Source organism: Nothobranchius furzeri, chromosome 4 (genome assembly GCF_043380555.1).
Source record: "Nothobranchius furzeri strain GRZ-AD chromosome 4, NfurGRZ-RIMD1, whole genome shotgun sequence".
Lineage (NCBI taxonomy): Eukaryota > Metazoa > Chordata > Actinopteri > Cyprinodontiformes > Nothobranchiidae > Nothobranchius > Nothobranchius furzeri.
In genome coordinates, this window is record NC_091744.1 from 85,381,574 (window position 1) to 85,407,082 (window position 25,509).

A 25,509-nucleotide genomic window follows, 5' to 3' on the forward strand; every position below is an offset into this window, starting at 1 on the left:
AGAGAGAGAGAGAGAGAGAGAGAGAGAGAGAGAGAGAGAGAGAGAGAGAGAGAGAGAGAGAGAGAGAGAGAGAGAGAGAGAGAGAGAGAGCATGCTTGCTGTATTTCTTGCAGGATGGTGAAACTTTAAGCTCTGAAGCGATGCGGATAATTTCAGTCTCCAGTGAGGCAGTAAAACGGTTCAGCCTTCAGAGCAAAATCAAAACAGCCATGCTAAGTCATGAGTCGTCTGGTGCAACCTCAACATCGGAAGGGCTTTTATTTTCTGCTGCTTTAAGTCAGCCAACAGGTTCGTAATCGGACGAGCGGGTTTGTTTATTAAGAGGAAATCTGAATAATTGTGCAGCTCACGTTACAAACTTGTAAACAGCCCAAAATAAAGGTTTACCTTTGGTTTTCTCATAAATAAGTGGTTTTATTGTTATAAATAAAGTAAAGGTAGCTCATTGGTCAACAGCAGTAAAACAAATTCAATCTGAAGAAGACTGAAAAGACCAAACAGGTTCTGAATGCGTCTGAGGCAGCAGCAGACATCAAAATGATTCAGGTGTTCTTCCCGTGAACTCAGTGGTGACCTTGTGTCACCAGGAAGCAATTTAGTGAGTGACCTGCTGGTATTTATCTGGAGGGGACTCGCTGCACATCTCTTTGCTGTCTGGAGTCAGAACTTCATCATCTAAACCCGACATGACAGATTCAAGGGAGAAAACTGAGACTGAAACAGACAAATTAACCTGCTGCTAAACGTCAGCGGGCGGGGGGTCCCATCCTTCCAGCAGGCTCGAGATGTGACTGACATGGAGGAAACAGCAGACCACAACAAATCAGCTGGACTTCTGTCACTCTGTCACAGCCACAAAACAAAAGTACAGAGAGGCCGCGTCCAAACTCGATTAGTGCTGAAGGGCCGACTCCCCTGCCGCCGCTGGGTGACAGGCAAGGAGTGACGGGGACAAATACAATCCAGAGGAGTTTTGGGATGATGTCACAATGTCTGTTCAACAGATTGCTATAAGAAAACTTCACAGAGGAACTCCAAAATGTTCTCGACAACAGCTTGAACTGAGTCTCTTCTCATTCCAGAAAGAATACCGGAAAACCCTCAAAGGTGACCAGCTGACCCCTCCCAGTTGGTGCAATTTAGCTACACTCAGACTTCAGGTCTTAATGGTCCGTTCGGATTATTTGGAGATCTTATTTTAAAGCAGCTTGAACCAGTCCATGTGCACAGAATTAGGTGCAACATTGCTCACTGCATCCGGCACAATATTTACAGAGAAAAATGAATATGCACGCTACACATTAGCCTGTGTTAGGGCTGGGCGATAATGGACCAAAACTCATATCTCAATATCTTTTTGCAGAATTCAGATATACGATATATATCTCAATATTTTTCCTCCTGTAAAATATTTACAAGTTAACTCACTTCAAGCTGTCTTGAGAAATTATACATAAATCAGAAGATTAAATGCATGAAAATGTATTGATTCTTGTCAAACTTTAACCTTAGTGCCTATTCTCTAGCAGTTTGAGCTTTAGAAACACTGGTACAGCTGTGTGTTACACACACACACACACACACACACACACACACACACACACACACACACACACACACACACACACACACACACACAGAGTTGAAAGCTGGAGGTGTATCATATATATATATAGCACTTTTAATTATATAATTATAATTAATGTAAAATTATTAGGGCTGGGTCTTGATTAAAATGTTAATCTAATTAATTACAGGCTTTGTAATTAATTAATCTCAATTAATCGCATTTTAATCGTTCAGGAAAATGTGCTCTCAAAGTAAAACTTTTAATTAAAATTATGAGACAGAGAATCAAACATTAGACATGGTTATTACTGTAAACTAAAGCTTTTAATAAAAAATGCATTTTAATTATTCAAATGTCACTGTGTGATATGAAACAAAACCCAAATCAACTAAAATTTATAATTACAAATAGAAAACACCTGCAAAGGGTCCCTGGGCCTTTAAATAGTCTCTCTGTCTAGTTGAATGAAAAAAAATTGACTTTGCACCAGATTCTAATTTTTCCAATTTCACTTGTTTGTATAATTGGGAGTTTTTATTATCATTTCTACTCATAATGTAGTAAAAACACATAAATAATAATCCTTCAAAATGACAGTCGAACAGGCACAAATATGATCTAGGACTTAAATGTACTAACTTTTAACACCAGAGCAGGCGTGACATATTCTGAGAATGATCAGGAACACTAATTGGTTCCATTTGGATGACTGGAGGATGATGGGATGATAAAAGATCATGGCGAGGAAATAATGATCTGACGAACAGGTGAGCGGACCTACATGGGAAGTTCTGCTGTCACGTTAAGAAGGGGATGCTGCAGACCCGCAGATTCACACCTGCAGCAGCGAATCTGGTGTGATCTCCAGCCTGATCACAACTTCCTCGTTCCTCGCTGCCCCTGATGCACTTAAGCATCCGCCCCTTAGCTGATGACAGCTTCAACACACCTCGCTGCTGAATGACAGTAATGCATGTGATGTTTAGACAGTGACTTGTCTCAGAAACCTATAATTCCCCGAAAGAATTTTTTAGAACATCATCAGAAAAGTTTCAGTGTTTCTGTTTTAACTTAAACTTCTGTTTTCAACTTTAAGACGCGTTGTTTGTGATTGTTTACAGAGTAGTGAGAACACGGAGCGTTCTCCCAGCGGCAGCCAGGTGCCTCTCGTTTGTCGGACTACTTTCATAAACTACTGTAAGGGCACAGAATTATTCTGTCTGGTGCTTTCAGCGCTGCACAGATGTTATGTAAATGTTACAAATACAGCTTACCGCTACTTTTGTAAAGTTTCCGGTGCCACCGGGCAGCCGCAGCAGAGACGATCTCTGAAAAATGTCCGCGACACGGACTCCGTTGTTGTCTGGAAGTTTTTTTTTCCCCAGGTTAAGAAAAAAGGCAGGCGTGTTTCCTAAATCCTGCATCAGTCCAAGCAAGGCAACTTCTTTCTGTTTTTATTACGTTTTAGTAGCCATTAGCACTGTGCATTGTTGTGTGCGTCAGTGATATTCAGTCTACGAGGAAATCGTGCAATGACAAAGGTTCCACCGTGCTTGAAATGCAAGCTGCGATTAAATGCGTAAATGTTTTTTACGCATTATGTTTTTCTAATTAATTAATCGTAATTAACGCGTTAAAGTCCCGGCCCTAAAAATTATTTAAATTTCATCTAGAGGTGGCCCATATCATATATTTCTTGTCTAGAGGAATAAATCTATCATGTTAAACTAAATGTATGATGTAATTGCATCTACCGAAGGTTAATGGGTCATGCACCGTGGAGTTATTTATCAGGGCAAACATGGCTGGAGTCTAACAGTATTGGCTCATATCAGCGATTATACTGTAATGACTCAGAGTCTCTGGTTGTTCTTTCATCAGTGTTATTTCCAGGCTACTGTCGCCGTAACCCACGCCTTACAAACTCTTAACTTTTTCAACAGAATCGCTGGTAACGGATTATTTACTAGCACAGCTAACCACAGAGGGAAATAAACGGAACCGGAACAACATTTCTCACCCGCTAAGCTCGCCTTCAAAATAAAACCTTAACCCTATAGTTTACTATTCCAACCCTTCCAATATGTTTGAGGTAATTTGGCCCGATTACAGAGAGGAGGGAGGAGTTTGGCTCGTCTCTCCGGCTCCGCACACACAGGATGGACAAACAGAACTCCATAGTCGCCAAATAATTAAAAACCAGGATGCCAAATGCAAAGTTTACAGCAGCACATTTACACAGAGGCTCACAGATTGAGCAAACTTGTGAGAATGCACGTAATAACCGCTTAGAGACGGAGCAGCATGTCGCTAGCATAGTGGCTATCTGCTAGCGTAGCAGTTTGACTAGTTATATTGTTAAAAAGATATAAAGTCATCTTGTATCTTGTTTAAAAATTATACCGATATTTTAAAATATCGATATATCGCCCAGCCCTAGCCTGTGTGCATCAATTCTAAAACCATTGCTCATTAGGAACAACCAGATCTGTGGCTGACTGATAAAGTAAACTTCCCATTCCCATTTAGTTTTGCAGGTTCCACCAGAGAATTCTGTCACGTGTCAATGAGGTAAAAGTTGGATGAAAAACATCTGATTTAGGACCACATATAGCAAAAATATATATTTTATGGCCCTTTTGCTTGTGGTGTGATGATAGCCTTGGAAACTAGTGAGGATCTAATACATTTTTAACATGCTTCCTAAGAAATAAAACACACTGCATCGGGGGCTGCATGAGTTCATTTTTTTAAAGTCGACAGTCAAGTAATGTAAAAAGAGTCGACTTTGACTAGTCGATGACGTCATACAACTGAAGCGGGTTGGTTCGCTGGAGTTTTTGCGCCAACATTTTCAAAGTTAACTCATTTCTTTTAACAACGGTAGTTTCTGCTTCAGCCCTCTCCCCCCGTCCCCCTGCTTCAGCCCTCCCCCCCTCCCCCTGCGCAGCGGCCGCAAACTCACTGATGCACCTGCAGCCTCTCGGAGTTCCTGCTGCTCTAAACATTAAAATAATTATTTCATTTTCTGTTCCTCACTTCTGATTACCTTCAATGGTGTCTGTTTGTTGCAACCAGCAGGTACAAAAACTAACTTGTTTTTGACTGTTTTTCTGTCCTGTCTGTTTATTATCTTCCTGCATCTCCTCTCAATCCTAAAGAGAAACTGCTACCTGGGTTCATATATATTCACCTCATGACTTACCTTTGAACTGCAGTTCTAAAAGATCTACCGACCGCTAAAACAGCGGAGTGCGAGCTGCTCGCCGGCCGCAGTGCGTCACCGGAGGACGAAACAGGTGATGCGCTCTGTTCCACAGCAGCGAGGTGCATCAGGCAAAAATAAAAGACAGAAAGCATAAAAGGAAATGAGCCGACATGAACGATCGCGTTACATTTGTTTTTGAGTAGCGACACCTGATGTGATGTTACTGTGGCCGTGCTCAGGACGCAGATGTCTGAAGCGTGTCAACAATCAGAGCTTTGCATGCACAAGCTGGTTAAAGGTTAGGATGGGGGTGAGGGGAAGGTTAAATTGCAAGAGGATAAAGGTCACAATGTGGTTAAATGTCTGTTTCATGGCGGGTGTCAGTACCGACGCTCTGACACAGCGCGTTGCCTCCCGACGCTCAGGAGCTTGTCACCTGCTGTCTTTTCCGAGGACTGCACTGTCGGTCATTATCACGTGACAATGACTAGTTTATGAAAGGCATAAAAAGTCACTACAGAGCAGTGAAGTCGGCTAGTCGACTAGTCGACTTGATGATAAAACCCCTACTTTGCATTAGTTTGTAATTTTTTTACATTTACAATTTTAACAAACTATGATAAATGAGTAACAAAACATTCTTATTTATTAGTAATTTTACTCAAAAAAGTGATTCATTGGGTAAACAACAGATATTAAATATTCAACTAGTTTAATGAGTCATATTTAATAAAGAGCAATAAGAAAGTCTTGCCTGTTGATTAGATTTGTCATAAAATGTATTAAAATTTCTGACAAACTATGAAAACACTTTAAAGAAAGCATCTGCAGTTTAAAAAATGAAAAAAAAATTATAAGTACTTGTTGTTTTTGATTATAATAGCATTTAATCAGAGCCACACACACACACAAACACACACACACACACACACACACACGCTACCGAGCTTCTAGCTCTGTCCCTCAACTCCTATATGAGTCCATAAACAACTTAGCATTTTCATTCAGGCAGGGTCCAGGACGTCCCTGCTTGACAAATATACTCCAGGCAAAAACTTGACATCCAGCATTTCCTGCAGACCCAGATGACAACTTCATGAGACTCACATCTCCAGCACACCTCCCAGAGCCATGCTGGCACTATTTAGCTGTGGGGCATGATGGAAGAAAACCTCTTTGCGGTGTTATAAAGCAGCCTCAGGGCGGCACGCTGCGGGGTTCGGCCGGCACAAAGCGACAGCAGCACCTTTACTGGAGCGGGTGTTCCTGTGTTGGACACAACGTGTGTGAAATGTGAGCAGGTGATCATGCCGCCTGCTCAGTGTTGTGTGAAATCTGAAGAGACTGTGCAGAAACATACAGATTCCAAAGTTTACTTTACTTTGCACCAAAACACACTCCTCACGCATGCACGCCCGCACAACCACACACTCCTCACACATGCACGCCCGCACAACCACACACTCCTCACTCATGCACACCCGTACCAACACACACTCCTCACTCATGCACACCCGTACCAACACACACTCCTCACTCATGCACACCTGCACCACCACACACTCCTCACTCATGCACGCCCGTACCAACACACACTCCTCACTCATGCACGCCCGTACCAACACACACTCCTCACTCATGCACGCCCGTACCAACACACACTCCTCACTCATGCACGCCCGTACCAACACACACTCCTCACGCATGCACGCCCGCACCACCACACACTCCTCACTCATGCACGCCCGCACCACCACACACTCCTCACACATGCACACCCGTACCAACACACACTCCTCACTCATGCACGCCCGTACCAACACACACTCCTCACTCATGCACGCCTGCACCACCACACACTCCTCACTCATGCACGCCCGTACCAACACACACTCCTCACTCATGCACGCCCGTACCAACACACACTCCTCACTCATGCACGCCCGTACCAACACACACTCCTCACTCATGCACGCCCGTACCAACACACACTCCTCACTCATGCACGCCTGCACCACCACACACTCCTCACTCATGCACGCCCGTACCAACACACACTCCTCACTCATGCACGCCCGTACCAACACACACTCCTCACTCATGCACGCCCGTACCAACACACACTCCTCACTCATGCACGCCCGTACCAACACACACTCCTCACGCATGCACGCCCGCACCACCACACACTCCTCACTCATGCACGCCCGCACCACCACACGCTCCTCACACATGCACGCCTGCACCACCACACGCTCCTCACACATGCACGCCCGCACCACCACACACTCCTCACACATGCACGCCCGCACCACCACACACTCCTCACTCATGCACGCCCGTACCAACACACACTCCTCACACATGCACGCCCGCACCACCACACACTCCTCACGCATGCACGCCCGCACCACCACACACTCCTCACGCATGCACGCCCGCACCAACACACACTCCTCACGCATGCACACCCGCACCAACACACACTCCTCACTCATGCACGCCCGTACCACCACACACTCCTCACGCATGCACGCCCGCACCACCACACACTCCTCACGCATGCACGCCCGCACCAACACACACTCCTCACTCATGCACGCCCGTACCAACACACACTCCTCACGCATGCACGCCCGCACCACCACACACTCCTCACTCATGCACGCCCGCACCACCACACACTCCTCACACATGCACGCCCGCACCACCACACACTCCTCACACATGCACGCCCGCACCACCACACACTCCTCACACATGCACGCCCGCACCACCACACACTCCTCACGCATGCACGCCCGCACCACCACACACTCCTCACGCATGCACGCCCGCACCACCACACACTCCTCACTCATGCACGCCCGTACCACCACACACTCCTCACGCATGCACGCCCGCACCACCACACACTCCTCACACATGCACGCCCGCACCACCACACACTCCTCACGCATGCACGCCCGCACCACCACACACTCCTCACGCATGCACGCCCGTACCACCACACACTCCTCACGCATGCACACCCGCACCACCACACACTCCTCACGCATGCACGCCCACACCACCACACACTCCTCACGCATGCACGCACACACCACCACACACTCCTCACGCATGCACGCCCACACCACCACACACTCCTCACGCATGCACGCCCACACCACCACACACTCCTCACGCATGCACGCACACACCACCACACACTCCTCACGCATGCACGCCCACACCACCACACACTCCTCACGCATGCACGCCCACACCACCACACACTCCTGTTGCATGCACACCCTCAGACAAATGCATGCAAAATGTATACAAACAATGCAATTTGCTGGGTTCCTTATAGGAAACTTTTGACTGATTGGCTTAATGAACTGACCTGTATTTGAATGCTTTCCTTTGTGAAGTGTCTTAAGATGAATCTCGACATGATTTGGTTCTATATAAATGAACTGAATTGAATTTAAATTGTATGGATGAGTGGCTGAACAAGCAGGGAGCTCACTTGCATTTGGGGTTAAACAAAAAGTGTGTGCAGAGTGTTTATCAGATCCAAGCCACAAATTACCCCACACTGTCTCTGTGGTGCAGGTTAAGTCCATTAGGTATCTTACTGTGTGTGTTCATGTGTGTGTGTGTTCATGTATTTAAATCGACAGGCTGGATATTGAGCGCTGTAAGCATGGCCCTCTTCTCTAATGAAGCTGTGTCTGTGCAGCCCTTGCAGGACCATCGGAGAGCTCAGGAGCCTGCTTTGCATCTTTAACTGAATCACCTGCTCGTGTGTCTGTTAAGAGCTTCAAGAAGCTCAACTGATCAGATGCACTCTACCAACAAAGCTCGACAAACTGCTCAACCACATCCAGGCCGGCATGTAATTTTATTTATGCAATGTTAACGTGTCTATTATGTCAGATTTCATGCTGCTGTGGGAGCAAATCACGGAGACACCATTTAAATATGTAGCAGACATTACTGAATTTATATTTAATTAACGCTAACTGAAGAGAAAGCATAAGTCTGCAGAGTTTTTGTTAACTGTAATTATGATTCTGCTCATTCTGCTTCTGCTGATTTTGTCAGTTTCCACACCTGTGCTGGTGGGCAGGTGAGTGGGTGGGGCTTACAGACCCACAGACTTTGGATCCTAAACACAACATAGCAGCTCTCGTACATGAATTGACATGATTTACCATTTCCCCAACACAAGGCCAAGATGCCTGGTCTACAAAAAACAAAATAGGAAATAAATATTCTACTTTTGCACTCGTGTGTGCAATAAAAACTATAAATCATAACTTTTTATCCAGCTAACCCATTGTGGTTTGTTTTCTTTAAAAAATGATCATTTTGAGATGATGAAGTGCAGCCTGCATATTGTTAGCACTCGTTTGGAGTATTTTTCTTAATGGGTGTGAAACATTTTTATTAAGACCAATTGAGATTTTTCTGAAAGTTCACAAAAAAATCTAATCATCACAATCGAGCCATAAAAGTGGAAATCTCAGCGCACCGATTTTGGATCAGAAATGGGATTTTCTTTTCTCCTTAATGACTTAAGAGATTAAAACCACTGTTCTCCGAGGTTCAACGCAGTTTTTAGTGTTTGAAGCGAACGTGCTCAAGCTAAAACCAGCTTTAAAGCTGTTCTTTTATCTTCATAATTAACTTGCCAATTGCATTTGTCAGTTTTACATGTCTGCAGCACCACGATGGCCCCAGACGGACGCTTTTGTTCCGACTCACTGAGCAGGTGCGATCAACCAGGTGAGAAGGACGAACGCGGATCTCGACAGCTCTGACACAGTCTGGTGATGGTTAACTTGTAGGAGTGAAATGAAGCCAGGCAGGCAAATTAAGTTTTTCAGTCTCAGGAAGTCAGAGCTTCTTCTGCAGGAAGCTAAAATGGATTTTGACTGAATGTGAATTCAAACGTTCCTGATGAGAAATTAGACAAAACACTCCTCAAATGCGAGCACTCGCACAAAACCCATGCAGGAGGACAAACTGACAATCACACGGTGACTAACAGGACCAAAGAAATGACAGTTTTCTATTTTTCATCCAGTTCTGTTGCATAATTTTGACACTTTCTCAGAAAATCTACAGGATTGCTGCAGAAGATGCTACGGTTAGGCAACACAATTAGAAAAGCAAAACAAACAGGAACTAAATTAACATATTTATGTTTTTGCATCAGTGCTCTTATCGCCTGAGAGCCTGTTTTTAGACCACATGATCAAAATCAGCTCCTCTGATTGGTTCAGCAGCTCTCGAGTGGAAAATTTGTGCAATCAGCTGATTATGAAAAAGCACTCAACTTATTCAATCCATGCTGACGAGAAAAGGAAAAGCCAAACATGCAAAAAGGTTCAGAGTAGATTTTCTCAGATACTGAAGCAGTTTGAGCTTTTCTGAGCGTCAACAATCATTGACATCAGTCATGGAGAGGAGGGAACAAGGAGTGGACAGTAGAGAGGGGGCACGGGTGCAGGGAGGGTGCTAGTTTAGAAGATGCTCTCTGAAGAGCAGGGTCTTCAGGAGTTTCTTGAAAATTGAAAAGGAAGCCGCTGTTCTGGTAGTGCTTGGAAGGTCATTCCACATCTGTGGAACGATGCATGAGAAGAGTCTGGATTGTCCTGAGCGTGGTGTAGGCACTGCTAGCCGACCATCCTGTGATGACCGGAGCGGCCGGGCCGAGACGTAAGCCTTTGCAAGAGGATTCAGGTAGATGGGAGCCGTACCATCTCGGACTAATTAATAAGGATGAAATGAAATATATGACCCATATATTTAATCAGCACACTGACTGGACAAGACACACTCACCATATCTCAATGAAGCAAGTTAGAATTAACGTCACTGCACATAGATATTTTCTTATCCACAAAATCAGCATCTTCATATCTGAGGGAGGTGTGTATCTGAGTTTGTTGGCAAAGCCCCTTTACAGGACAACTTCTGATTTATCAGTAAACCAAAATATGGCCGTTATTTAAACAGAATCACTGCCTGAGGGGTTCAGTTGAGCCCAACTCTGACTGGCCATCTCCCGTCGCATCTTTTGACAAGCCGTCAAACCTGCTGCACGCTACAGCTGACCGCAAACGGTTCCTTCAGAACAAAGCTGAACCAGCTCCGACTCCTTAAGAGTCTTCCATAGACGTAAATAACTACCTGCTGTGACCTGGAGACATCTCAAGACGGGTCTAGTGGCACTGCGGTTTCTTCTACGGACTTCGGTACCTTTGGGGTCCACGGACTTCCTGACATTCCGGATCTACCACGGAGGTCTTCGAAGGGTACGTAGACTCGACAGATTGTGTCTGATGTGGTTTTAGAAACCATCGCTATAGTTATAGCAGACCAAATCACTCCCACTCACAACCCAGTTTCTCCAGATACGAAGGTTCTGATAACATCTCATTCATACATCATCACACCTCACCTTCCATCCACTTACATTCATTCATCACACAACGTGTTTCCTAGATGTCGTGTTTTTAATTGTTTATAAAATAAATTTCTTACTTTTTATAAACTTGACTGTCTGAATTAATACGAAGTGTCTTACGATCCCTGAATAAACAAATAATCCTAATTCCTCTGGTTAAACATTCAAAGACCAATCAGACTGGATTTCCATATTTATATAGAAATTCACATCTTATTGGTCAAATGTAGTGTAACATATTTAGCTTAAAGCACCCAAAATACATACGTATGCTAACCTACAGTCCCATTAGTCATCACACGCTGGTGAAATTCACCTCCGCATTTGACCCATCCCCACGGGGAGTGGTGAGCTGCAGCTGTGGCTGCGCTCGGGAACTATTTGGTGGTTTAACCCCCCCCCCCCCCCCCCCCCCCCACTCCAACCCCTTAAAGCTGAGTGTCAAGCGGGGAGACATTGGGTCCCATTTTTTAGGTCTTTGGTATGACCCGACCGGGATTTGAACCCCGATTTCCCAGTTCCAGGGTGGACCCCCCCTAGACCGCTGAGGTTATTATTACCAGGTATTCACATGACCCAAAACCAGAACTAACATCCTAAAAAGCTGCATAACCACATGGAGGACAACGACCTGCACTTCCTTTTAGACTCCTTTTCCATTCATGTTCCCATTCCCTGTTAATTCTTCATCTTTTTCCAGACATGTAAAATCAACAGTTTTTAATTATTTCTGCATTATGATTTCTTGTTCACTGCTGTTTGGTTCTGACCCGGGGTTCTACCAGCTGACTTCTCACTAAGGATCTCGGCTGAATGAATACCTGAAGGAGAACCGACAGGTATTTTGGCCCCTTGTCACTGAGTGATGTATAAACTAGTAGAAGCACCTTGAAATTGATTCTGTGTTTAACTGGAAACCAGTGTAGAGATTTAAGAACAGGAGTGATGGGCTCGGTTCTCTTGGTTCTTGTTAGGACTCTAGCAGCAGCGTTCTGAATAAGCTGCAGTTGCTTCACAGCTTTTTTTGGGGAGACCAGTCAAAAGACCATTGCAATAGCTCCGGCTGCTGGAGATGAAGGCAGGAGGAGACAGAACACGTGACTGACTTTAACATCCTGGATGATCATCACTGTGCTGAGATAGAGATTACAGTAATCCCTCGTTTATCGCGGTAGATGCGTTCCAGACCTGGCCGCGATAGGTGAAAATCCGCGAAGTAGGGACTCCCAGCATGCCCCTCGCGGGGATTCCCTCCACGTCGCACCTACGTCACAAACCGCGGCTATAAACAGAAGTCGCCTTTCCAGCTCACCACTCAGTCATCGTTTCTTCAGATTCATGATCAGAGTTTCCAACCTACCGATCAATCCAACGAACTGTCAGCTCATAGTAAGTTATCTTACTTACTTCTGGAAAGCCCGGCATTTCCGTGTCACTTCGTTGACGCTCGAACGCTCGGGGGTTTCCTAGATCAGCCGGCGTTTCACCGACGCCATCACTTCCGCGTCTGTGAAACCACGCTCCCTATTGAATTATCGTATGATCACATTCTCTTTTTGGGGGTAAAACTCAAGAAAAATTTTTTTTTACTTTGTTTTTTTAGTTTTATTACAAAAAGTGCATTTTATGATGAAACTGTGAAAAAAAAACAAGAATTTCTTGATATTTCGCATAGAAAAATACCGCGAATCAGTGAAAAATAATGTGAATCTGCGAATTCCCCCTGAAAAATGCTCCAAAGAAAAAATCCGCAAAGCAGCGAATCCGCGATGAACGAACCGCGAAGTAGCGAGGGATTACTGTACTGGTATTTTTTTCACCTTTGAAGCCAAAGTTTATCCCACCATCCTGAAATTACAGAGTTAAGTTGCATGAATTTTAATAAATTTAATGTTCTTGTGGTTTGAAGTCTGTTTCTTTAATGCAAAAATTTGATTAAGCCTCATTGTTGGCGGACACTTAATCCTAAATCCCTCTATTGGGCATCGAGAACAAATTCCTCCAAAAAAACACCCAGAAACAGATTTTAGCCCAGCGTCAGTGATTTAACAGATGAGCTATTGAAAAAGAAAACCCGAATTAATAAATGAAACTCCTGTCTGCTCTTCTGAACTCCACTGAAGCATGAGTTAATAAACTGTAAGCCACTAACTGGGATCGGAGCTATGGAAGTGTACAGAGGAGGTTTCTGAGTCTCACACCATCAGCTGCTGGAAAATCAGGACTTAAAGGTGGATTTTTTTTTTGACACCTTCCCTGACAGGCTGCTTCGAAGGAGCCTGACAAAAGTAAAAGGAGGAGAAGCTTAAACTCCCTGTGGAACGGAAGAATCGCTTAATCTAATATGCAACCTTTTATACCCGACTGAGCGGTTCGGGGAAGCTCCAGGTATCCACTTGGATCCACGTTTCATCCCTTTTCCTTGGTCTAAACTGCATCATATCATAATGTCTTTTGGCATCTGCAGGAAAACGAACAGCAGAAGCTCAAATCAAAAGAGAGATGCACTTTTTATTTAAATCCCAGTGCACCTTTGTGTTGCACGGTCATGACAGCCAAACTGACTGATGTCAGAACGTTAACAGGAACTGTATTCTTCACGCAGTAATACACAGGCTCTGCAGGGAGGCGGTCCCATCCAAAGCAGCTCCCACATCACCACAATAAATCTTTGATGACAAGGCAGACACACAACTGACACACACACACACACACACATGCACACATGGAGCCTCTGAAGTCCACCATGCACACCCGGTTTCTGCAGCAGACTGTCAACACGGATCAACTTCTGTTGACTCATAAAGAAACGACTAAAAATAAGACGTGCGCTTGGCGGGACGGTGACGAGCCACACAGAACACAAAGTCAGATTTAGGATCAAGAAACACTGAGAAAGTAGAAAGAGCGGCCACGAGGTTATTCCCGGACTTGCGAGTAATGATTCTGACACTCCTGATCGAGCACATCTCAAAGCAGCACCTGCTGTGCAAACACGCAAGAAGGTGCAGGAAAAATGTGCAAAAATACGCACACAATCAGCAAGTCTGTGCGAACCCGGTAAACCGAGGAGGCGCCAGACGAGGAGGCCATCTGAGCCCGTCCAACCGGGCCAGAATATCTCGTTTCTGATGAAGCTTGTCGTTTCTATAAAAGCAGCGACCAGAAACAGGAAATAAACGGCAAGTTTGAGACTCAATGTGTGTAGTGTAAAAATGAATATGTGCTTAAAGGTGTGGATCACTGAAACATTTTAAATGATTATTTCTGATTCTAACGGGTCGCACAGAGTGTTTCATGCAGGCTGAACATGAAGATAGTCTCCTACACCTCTCTCCTGCATTAGCTTCTGATAATAGACGGTGAAACTCTAAGAGTCGAAAATCCTGACAGATCTATGTCACCCTGGGGCTGCTCGATTATGGCAAAAATAATAATCACGATTATTGTGACTGAAATTGAGATCACGATTATTTAGGACGATTTTTCTATTTATGTTGATTTTATTTGTTTTTATTCAGTCATAAAATTGCTCAGGGCACACAATCAGGACAAAAATAAATAAGAAACAAGATGATCACTATAATAACTCCTGATTCCCAGTATAAAAAGACCAATATACTTATAGCTCATAGTTTATGACCCAAGGGCTATAGACCTTGGTTTAACTCATGTAAGTCTAACCAGTACAGACCCAAATACCAATATCTGGCAAATACTGACAGCAAGAATTATACAGTGGCATTCATAACAAATACATGCAAATAAATTGATGTTCACAAAATGTTGCATAACATTTATTGAAGTCGTGTCAAGGTGCTGTAGGAGAGTGCACTAGCACCGTGTCCTCAGAGAGATTAGTTATTATTTATCAGCGTGAGGAACTTATTTCTACCTTATTTATAAACTATTTATTTACAAGTCCATCAGTTAATGTAATAATTGTCCCAACCACAGCTGCACCCCCAACCTGGTCTCACAGCAATCAGTGGCAAGCTTCCGGAGCGCAGGCGGAGTGTTTAGCTAACCTGCAGGAAACGTCGACGACAGTTATCCAGAAAGTAGCTAAGGGTTACCAGAGATGTTTCTGAGGTGTTCGCTAGGTACTTTTAGGATTAAAAAGTCAAGAAGGGGGTCTGAATAGCTGCTAGAAATAGCGTCAAAGTTCCTAAATTGCCAACACTGTGGAGGAGCGCTTCATTTGCAACTCAGGGCAGCGCAGGTGGGAGGAGCAAATAATCGGGTTGTTTTGTTTTTTTATAATCGTTCAAAACTCAGATCGTAATCGTGATTAAAATTCGATTAATTGAGCAGCCCTACGTCACCCTGTCACTAACATTTATGGACTCCCCCATCTTGGCTCACAGCGGGGAAGGCTGTTGTTGGTTTAGCATCCAGGAAACAGCAGAGAACGTCTCAGCTAGTAGAAGCTAACCGTTAGCATTTGTAACTCCACCACACAGCAGAACTCCTCCAGGCTTGTGTTGTGAGATAAAACATTAATATTGCAGAGCAAACAGTTGTAGAGTCACATTGCTGTTAGCCAATCAGAGGAGAGATGTCAAAATTTCAGGAAATAAGACTTTGAATCCTGCCTTCTGAAGCTCAGCTCTGATGTGGATCACTTCCTGAAACGGATGCACTGGAGCTCTTTTTTCCCCATTTTTACTACTATTACTGCAAATGTACTGAATAAATGAGTGATCCACACCTTTAAGTTAACAATATGATTAAATAAATATCTGAAAAGTAAAAAACTTTCTTTATGGTGTCATTTTAAAAGAAAGACAGAAGGCATTGAAATGTTAAAAAGATGTTATAAATGCAACATCTGTGAGAGAAACCCATTTAGAGCTCTGCCAAAAGGAAAATTAGGGTCTGAATTGATGCACAAATCTGGGAGGAAAACATACAGAAAACTTCCTTTCAACAAACTGTTTCTGCAAAACTGTGTTTCAAAGTTTTAAAAACAAGAGTTTCATATGTAATTGCTGCAGATTTATGCAAGCGGTAGCCGGGCCGTCCTTCCTTCGGCTTTATCTTTAGTAAATGTGCGACATGCAACCAGCTTGTTAATTAGTGCAGGGAATCTGCTCCAAAGACGCCTCTCAGGATGCCGCTCAGAGAACATCTGCTCTGGTAGACAACAGGAGACATCAGCTGAACATTATTGATCTTGGCAGGAATTAACAAAAAAAACAGAGTTTGTTATTCGCTGAAAGAGGAGGAAAGAGTGCCGACAGTGTTAATCACACACTAAACAAACCATTCTGTAAAAGAATAGCTTCTGGTTGTGCGACCAGGCATGGAATCGATGTTTTCGAGTTTTTGGCCGATTTGAGGTTTTCCGTGGCTGATGAAGATCTTGGAGATCAAGGCAATGCCATTGTCTTTTTATGTCTGTAATGCCGTTTTCAGAACTATATAATTTCTTAATAAGGATTAAAAACTGTTGTTTGTGTAATTGAAAATAATTAAAATATGTACAGACAAGCATTCTCACTTATTACAAACTAAACATCCAGCTGCAGACAGAAAATACATTTTTTTCTTTAGTTGAGTTTAGTTTAGTTTATTTGTCATATGCAAGTTAGCACAGGGTCAACATTGCAATGAAATGTGTTTGACGAGCAGCGGTCTCTCAGCAGCATAATACAATAGAAAAAAGAACAAGGTATAATACAGTAAAAGCAAAATATTAGAGAGTCATACTTAAAAGTAAAAGCTTACTAAATAGATAAGTAAGTATAGATGACTAAATATAAACAAATCTATAAAAAAAGTGAGTAGTAACATTAAAATGAAGTAACCAGTAGCAAATGATGAAAAATGCACAAGCATGGCTGATAAACTATAACAAATGTTAAGTGGCTATGCATAATGATCGGTCTACCTCTAACTTTAGGCAAGGCAAGGTAAGGCAGCTTTATTTATATAGCACATTTCATCCACAGAGGCAATTCAATGTGCCTTCCATCAGCAAGAACATTAAAGAGCAAGTCACCCCCTACCAGAGTAGAAGAAGAAGAAAGTATCATTTCTATAGCGCCTCTCAAGATAAAAATCACGAGGCGCTTCACAAAAACAAGAAATGTAAAAATATAAAAAAGCATTTAGAAAATGTTTAAAAATATATTTAAAATGAGCAAAAATAGACAATTGTGATTAAAAAAGTGTTAAGAAAGAGAGAGAGTGAACAGGAAAGAGGGAAATCAGTGGATCCTGAGGAAGGTGGAATAGGTGGGGAGAGCAGAATAAAGAGAGAGGGGTGAAGAAGGTCATACAAAAGACAGCTTGAACAAGTGAGTCTTCAGCTGCTTTTTAAAGGAGATCACTGAGTCCACTGATCTCAGGCTCAGGGGGAGAGAGGTCCAGAGTCTGGGGGCCACAGCAGCAGATGATCTGTCACCTTTGGTCTTTAGCCTGGTGCTGCACAACCAGTAGGCTTTGATCACTGGACCTCAGGGACCTGCTGGGGGTGTAGGGACTAAGAAGATCACCAATGTAAGATGGGGCTTGTCCATGTAAGGCCCTATAGACCAGAACCAGGATCTTGAAATGAACCCTGAAGTTGACTGGCAGCCAGTGAAGCTGGAGGAGAAGCAGGGTGATGTGGGTGTGTTTGGAGGACTTGGTCAGAAGCCGAGCACAGGCGTTCTGAACCACCTGTAGACGGTTCAGGGAGGTTCTGCTCAGACACGTGAAAAGAGAGTTACAGTAGTCTAAGCGTGAGGAGATGAAGGTGTGGAGAACTGTCTCAAGTTCAGAGCGGGACAGAATGGGACTCAGCTTAGCAACATTCCTGAGATGGAAGAAGGAAGAGCCAACAAGAGACCTGACATGAGAATCCAGGGCAAGAGCTGGGTCAAAGGTCACGCCAAGATTCCTGACAGAAGGTTTGGTGTGGGAAGCAAGCTGACCAAGAGAGTCTCTGACTTTGGTAACCAGCTTGTCTGGGGCACAGATGAGGATCTCAGTCTTATCTTCATTCAGCTGAAGAAAGCTCCCACCATCCAGGTGTATGGGAGTGGGAGTATTACTCCACTTCCTGTTTGAAAAATGCAACAAATGCTGTTGCCTAGCAGACCGAGAGGGCGGAGCCGCTAACAAATACACACACACAGGCTCACAATGACATTGTGACATCATATGGTACCAGCTAACGTTCTAGGGTACCTCTTAGCCAATAGCGATGGCAGATTTAAATTCAAATGCAGTGCAGAGTTTTTACCTGACAACGGCACAACACTGGCAGTTTTAGGCAGAAAATTAAAATTTTTACTAAAATGCACTAAAGTGCAAAACTATTGACGACACGTGTCTGCCGCATGATTAGACACGCATTTATATAGTTTATCAGAAAAAAAGTAGATTTGGGGGTCACTTGCTCTTTAAAATCAGTGTGACAGAAAATACAATTTAAAGATTAAAAAGTGAAGTTAAAGGGGGAACAAATACAGTGAAGACGGTGCAGCACAAGAACATTTATTCAAAGGCTGATGAAAACATGAAGGTTTTCTAGAGTTGGAGCACATCTGAGGTCACGAGGAAGCTGAATCCATCTGTTAGCAGCAGTAGCTAAAAGCAGCTTCACTCTGTTTGGTTCTGACCCGGTTCTACCAGCTAACTGCTTCCTAAGGATCTCAGAGCCCTGCTGGGTGTAGATACCTGAAGGAGATCTGAGATGCACTCTGGCCTCATGCCACTGAGTGATTTATGATCTACAGAAGTACTTTGAAATGAATTCTGTAGTTTACTGGTAACCAGTGTAAAGATTTAAGAACAGGAGTGACGTGTTCGGTTCTCTAGGTTGTTAGGCCTCTAGCAGGAGCATTCTGAAGAAGCTGCAGTTGCTTCACAGCTTTTTTGGGAAGACCAGTCAAAAGATCACTGCAATAGTCCAGCCTGCTGTAGATGAACGTGTGAATGAGTTTCTCTAGGTCCTGTCTGGACATGAGGAAACATGACACGACAAGAAACCTTCACCGAGGAAAACATGATATTAATGGATTGTTGATGGTATCAGAAAAATAATCTTTCAAAATTAAACATCGTAATGAAATGGAAGTCAAATTAGGTACAAACATGTAGCCCAAAAATGATCTGAATTGGCCTTACTGAAACTCTAAAGTCTGATTTTCCTCTTATTACTTATGCTAGCAGTAACAGGGGCCTCATTTATCAAGCTTGCTTTCGCACAAAACACGGTCGGAAAACTGCGTAAGCAACTTTCCACACAAAGTTTGGGATTTATGAAAGAAAACTTAGCAGAAAAATGTGCACAACTTTAAGTTGACTAAGGACCTGGCTTACACACATGCTGGACATGGAGAGCACCTGCAGTGCTGCTGCTGAGAAGATACAATCATGAAATCCTGCAGCATTATCACTTGTACCGCTTCGTTTTCACACAGAACAAGACCCCCCGGAGATTGCGTGCAGCTGTGCGTCCTCCATGTTTGATAGATCACAAACCTGCTTGGCGTCAGTACACTTTTTTGTTGAGCTTAAGTACGGTTTTAGTAAGGATTCTACGCCGTGTTTGATAAATGTGACCCCAGATATTTAGTGCAGGTTTTTACTTCCATAATCCAAATTTCAAGTAAATCTAAAATTTTAAATAAGCTGTTTATCAATGTTTCTTTGGAGGAACTGGCATTGGCATAAATTGGCACGGGCACGTCCCTCAGAGATAAACAAGAATCAGAGTTTGAAATCAGCTCTAAAAACCAGAATCGGTGCCTCTCTAGTGGCTACTTTTTGGATTTTAGCAACTCTGCTGGTGAAAACTGAAAACCTTTAAGAGGCCATCTGTGTTTGATGTTAAAAGGTGTTAAAGTAACTAAGAGTTTATTTACTAGTAGAGACAATTATCATCTAACTGACTAATTAGCTTGGTGGTAACGCAGCTTGCCTTTGGACTGAAAGGTCATGGGTTCAACCAGCTGTCAGGGTGGACAAGTAAACAAGGATCTGCGGTCTCAGGAGTCACCATGATCCGATACGGATGTTTGGGAACCAGGACCTCTTAGTAGATATTTTCTTGTTCTGCTAATCTAGTCTGATCTAGAAGGGTACCAACGGACCCGGTGCTTTGGGGGTACCACAGAGCCAAGCCTTTGTACCCCTTAAGGTACAAATTGATACTCATTTTCAGTTGGGGACTCATCCACTACATGAAGTTGTAAAGGACTGAAATTTTAACCAAATCAAAGGGACCATAAAGAAAAATGAGTTCAATGACAGAAGAGACATTTTCCTCATCTTTGGAGCAAATTCATGTTTTATATAATTTATATAATAATTGTAAATATTTGGATATCAAGTACAAGTGTTCTTGATGAAGAGCAAGTTGAGCTCCCGTTAGTCTCAGGCCACGATCAGAAACATGCAGAGCATTTATCTCTGGAGGGACATTTAAATACAGTAGTACGTCTGTGTGTCTCTATATGTGGGATTATATAATCCTAATTCAGATCCACTCAGCAGACCGGTCTCTCTGTATCAGTAACAAAGCACACACACACACATAAACACGTCAGCCCCTGGCTCTTCATGTAATATGGCACCGGCTCCGAGGACGGAGCAAAGCGGAGGAGAGGAGTGTGGCGAGCACTCCTGAGGCTAAATTTACTCGCTCGCTGTAACCCGGCACTCTATGCAGATTCTATTAGCCCCCCGGAACAGTTCAGCACTCCATCAGCCTGCCATTTCCCCCGTGCTAACGTTGAGAGCGTTTATCGTACCAACATCTCTGCACCAACAGGAGCAGCACTCAGGAGGACCCAAGAGCTGCATTAGAAAAACTACTAATGGCATCAATCTGAGCACAAGAGCGCTCGCCACATTTGTATCTGATTCTTTAGTTGGCCGCGGCGACGAACGTCACATCTTCCACTCATCTTTCCCCACTTGTAAACGAAGAGCGCTGAATTAGATCCGATTAAAAGCAGCCACTTAAAGGTGGAGATGGAGTGACCTCAGCTGTAGAGCAGCGCCGTGCAGATGGGATCTAAATTCATGCTGTTGCATCACTTCAGCAAGTAAACACAAACTTCCAGCTCTTTTTCTAAATGGCTCTTTAAGAAGAAGCATTTCTTTATGAAGATGTGAGTAAAAATCCTGTGATGTTTGATAAAACATCTCAGGATGTAAAATACCTGCTTCAAACAGAGAGATGAGTGAATAAAAGGTCTGATACATTTATTTATAAATTACATCCATCCATCCATCCATCCATTATCTGAACCCGCTTGGCCATGCAGGGTCGCAGGTATTAATCACATATCAGGTAAAAAAATCTAACTTTAATGTCAGCGAGTTCAAAAACCTTCCGACTAGGGCTGCAGCTATCGAATATTTTTGTAATCGAGTACTCTATCGAATCCTTTATCGATGAATCGAGTACTCTAATAAATGACCCTTTTGTGTTTGTAAACCATTATATCAAATAGCATGTTATAAAATATGAAAGACCAGGGGCGGAGTTAGGCTCGGCTACTTGGGCTCAAGCCCCGGATGTTTTATGAAAAGACTAGTGTGTGTGTGTGTGTGTGTGTGTGTGTGTGTGTGTGTGTGTGTGTGTGTGTGTGTGTGTGTGTGTGTGTGTGTGTGTGTGTGTGTGTGTGTGTGTGTGTGTGTGTGTGTGTGTGTGTGTGTGTGTGTGTGTGTGTGTGTGTGTGTGTGTGTGTGTGTGTGTGTGTGTGTGTGTGTGTGTGTGTGTGTGTGTGTGTGTGTGTGTGTGTGTGTGTGTGTGTGTGTGTGTGTGTGTGTGTGTGTGTGTGTGTGTGTGTGTGTGTGTGTGTGTGTGTGTGTGTGTGTGTGTGTGTGTGTGTGTGTGTGTGTGTGTGTGTGTGTGTGTGTGTGTGTGTGTGTGTGTGTTCGTGCGAGCGCGCGTTAAGCACCGGATCTTCTACAGTCCTAAATCCGCCCCTGTGTAAGACCTCTTAAAATGAGCACGCAATTGCCAATTATTCTTCAAGTCGCCGTCGTCTTCCTCCGCTTATCCGGGTCCGGGTCGCGGGGGCAGCATCCCAACTAGGGAGCTCCAGACCGTCCTCTCCCTGGCCACCTCCACCAGCTCCTCCGGCAGGACCCCAAGGCGTTCCCGGACCAGATTGGAGATGTAACCTCTCCAACGTGTCCTGGGTCGACCCGGGGGCCTCCTGCCGGCCGGACATGCCCGAAACACCTCCCCAGGGAGGCGTCCAGGAGGCATCCTGACCAGATGCCCAAACCACCTCAACTGGCTCCTTTCGATCCGGAGGAGCAGCGGTTCTACTCCGAGTCCCTCCCGAATGTCCAAGCTCCTCACCCTATCTCTAAGGCTGAGCCCGGCCACCCTACGGAGGAAACTCATTTCGGCCGCTTGTATCCGCGATCTCGTTCTTTCGGTCATTACCCAAAGCTCATGACCATAGGTGAGGATTGGGACGTAGATCGACCGGTAAATCGAGAGCCTGGCTTTCTGGCTCAGCTCCCTCTTCACCACGACAGATCGGCTCAGCGTCCGCATCACTGCAGACGCCGAACCAATCCGCCTGTCGATCTCCCGATCCCTCCTACCCTCACTCATGAACAAGACCCCGAGATACTTAAACTCCTCCACTTGAGGTAGGACCTCTCCCCCAACCCGGTGAAAGCGGGCAGGATCAAATCTGGAACAGCAGTTCTAGAAACTTGATCCTCAATCTGATCCTACGAGACAAAGCTGAAAACTACAAGAAAGGTTCGGAACCTTCAGAAGCAAAAACAGAAAATCAGAAACCTGTCAGAGAGATTTGGAACTGGCTGATGTCAACATCTGGCCCAATTTACTTTCTTTTCCTAGTGTGTCCCACTTTTTAATTTGTGTTGATGTGCTGACGTGTGTGTGTGTGTGTGTGTGTGTGTGTGTGTGTGTGTGTGTGTGTGTGTGTGTGTGTGTGTGTGTGTGTGTGTGTGTGTGTGTGTGTGTGTGTGTGTGTGTGTGTGTGTGTGTGTGTGTGTGTGTGAAACATGGAAGACTCCTGGGAGGGAATACTACTCATGTGTCACTGAAACATTTTAGATACAATTATTGTCCTTCAGCAACAAAGTGATAGTTTGGTGTCCTCATGATGACATCATCAGGACCAAACTGACCTAATCTGATTTCTGAATCAAATTTAACAAGAGAGAGAGAGAGAGAGAGAGAGAGAGAGAGAGAGAGAGAGAGAGAGAGAGAGAGAGAGAGAGAGAGAGAGAGAGAGAGAGAGAGAGAGAGAGAGAGAGAGAGAGAGAGAGAGAGAGAGCTGCAAACAGGGCCATAATGCAAACACAAACAGTGCATTAAAGTAGGACACTAACTGTCGATGGATTTGATTCACCGCTCAGTTTAGACTGGGAGTGTGGAAGCATGAAGAGGTTAAAAACACCTCTGAATACGACCGTGCACGCTGAGCTACATCAGAAAATCAAACATCTCTCTTCTTTAGTCACTGAACTCCTAAAACCAGCAACTCTCTGGGCTGAAACCTTTGGTGACACTGACATTTGTGAAGAAAGTGCTGGAACGTTCATGGTTGTTCCCAACTTCCATAAGTGAGTAGCGGATCTCACTTTTCTGTGGCAGGAAAAAGCAACATCGGGAATTTATCTGTAAACCTTTTCTGTTTCCAAAAGTAAGAAAATTTTAGATAATCAGGGAATAAAATAATTTCTGACCAGTTTTGGCTCAATGACCAGGTGCAGCAAGAATCCATCAGTATCCAAACATGTGTGCAGTGGTCCATGGTTTCATTCAGTCCAAGGAATTCCACAGTGAAATTCCCACAAACAGCAGCTTAGTGTGATCCTGGTGCAAAGTTGCCAACCTCTGGTGCTTCCAGCAGTCAGAGGCAGGAAGTGTACCAGCAGCAGCTGCCTCCACCCATCCCAAACCAACAACAGCTTCATCAGAACCTCACAGCTCCCGTCCCCAGACACAGGTTCCAGATGAGCAGCACAAGCCCAGGGTCAAAGGTCCCCAAACTGAATGTTTGCAGGGTTTCTGAGCCTTTCAGACTATAACTATGATCTCAGACACAGGAAGGGCGTTTCTGTGGAGTTTTCTATATTCAGTTTGTGATTTAAGTAAATAAGAGAAACAGAATAAGATCTTCACTGACATGGATTCAGATTTTTAACGAAGAAATGGCGATTCTGGTCTGGAGGGGGTCGTTAACTCTTATTCCTGTGATGCTTCAAATCTGAGTTCAGATGCTGCAGCATCTTTCAGAACCAAACTTTACTGAAATGATTAGAGGAAGCAGCAACACTTTGCTTTAATCTTCACGTGGAAATCAGATCAAACCTGCAAACACTCAACTTGAGGAAGCTGGCTCTGGATTTTGTGTAACCAATTAAACATTATGAGCTTCAGCAGCAGCCTTCAGACTCTCATCCAGACCCAGACGGTCATCTCCACGCGATTCTGACCTTTGATGTGTTCGTTCACCACGCTCTCCAGCCGGTCCAGCCTCTCGATAATCCTCAGCGTCTCCCCCTTGGCGTCCTCCTCTAACTTTCTGTCCGCGTCGCCGCCGCTTTCCGCAACTTTCGGACCGCTGTTGGCCACATAGTTGGTGATCCAGCCGACGTACAGCAGACACACGATGTTGGTCATACCGCTGAGGATCACGCACGTTGACACCAAAGTTTTAGTTCTCCTTGAGCACAGCATCGCGACATCCCGGCACGAGCGCAAGCAGGTGGACTGAGGAGAAGACGCACTCGGGGAAACGTGTCCAAAAATGCGCTCAGGTCGCCTCGGCGCTCTCCGCTGCTGGCTGCGCCATCGCGGAATATTGCGAGTGCCTTTCGCGGCTGTAATGAAAATAATCTGACCGTATGATTTCAGGGAGCTTACACGCTGAGCAGCCGGGGAGCCACGCTGCGCTCAGCCGCTCCGAAGATGTGAAACGGGAAGGCAGCAACCCCCCTGTTGCCTTCCTGCGGCCCAATCGGAGGGGAGGAGGCGGGGTTTCCCGGCCTCTGCCATCCCCCTCACAGCTGGAGGAGGAGGAGGAGGATGTATGGAAGCTGAAGTGCATCGACCCGAGAGGATATGGCTCGAGCAGATTCAGTTACAAGGCGAGAGGAGATTGAGCAGGTGGCATCGGAGGGCGCATGCGTAAAAGTGACTCTTTCAGCCACCTGTGCAGGTGTGTGGGATGGATGCGTGTGGGCTGATGTTGGTGTTTTGACATAGAACATTTGTGATCAATAAACATTAATAATTTAAATATGTTTTAATAAAAATGTGCAAAA

The 25,509-nt window shown here is 44.5% G+C and overlaps 1 protein-coding gene across 2 annotated transcripts in view; it reads right to left on the reverse strand.

The window, feature by feature from the left end:
• galnt18a (UDP-N-acetyl-alpha-D-galactosamine:polypeptide N-acetylgalactosaminyltransferase 18a) overlaps positions 1 to 24,970 on the reverse strand; it is a 205,618-nt gene extending 180,648 nt beyond the window's left edge. For both annotated transcript variants that reach the window (XM_015965286.3, XM_054733428.2), the window contains exon 1: positions 24,679 to 24,970. In XM_015965286.3, the coding sequence (XP_015820772.1) occupies positions 24,679 to 24,922 (244 nt within the window). In that variant the 5' untranslated portion in view covers positions 24,923 to 24,970. The remainder of the gene's footprint in view (positions 1 to 24,678) is intronic.
• Between the last annotated feature and the right edge of the window lie 539 nt (positions 24,971 to 25,509).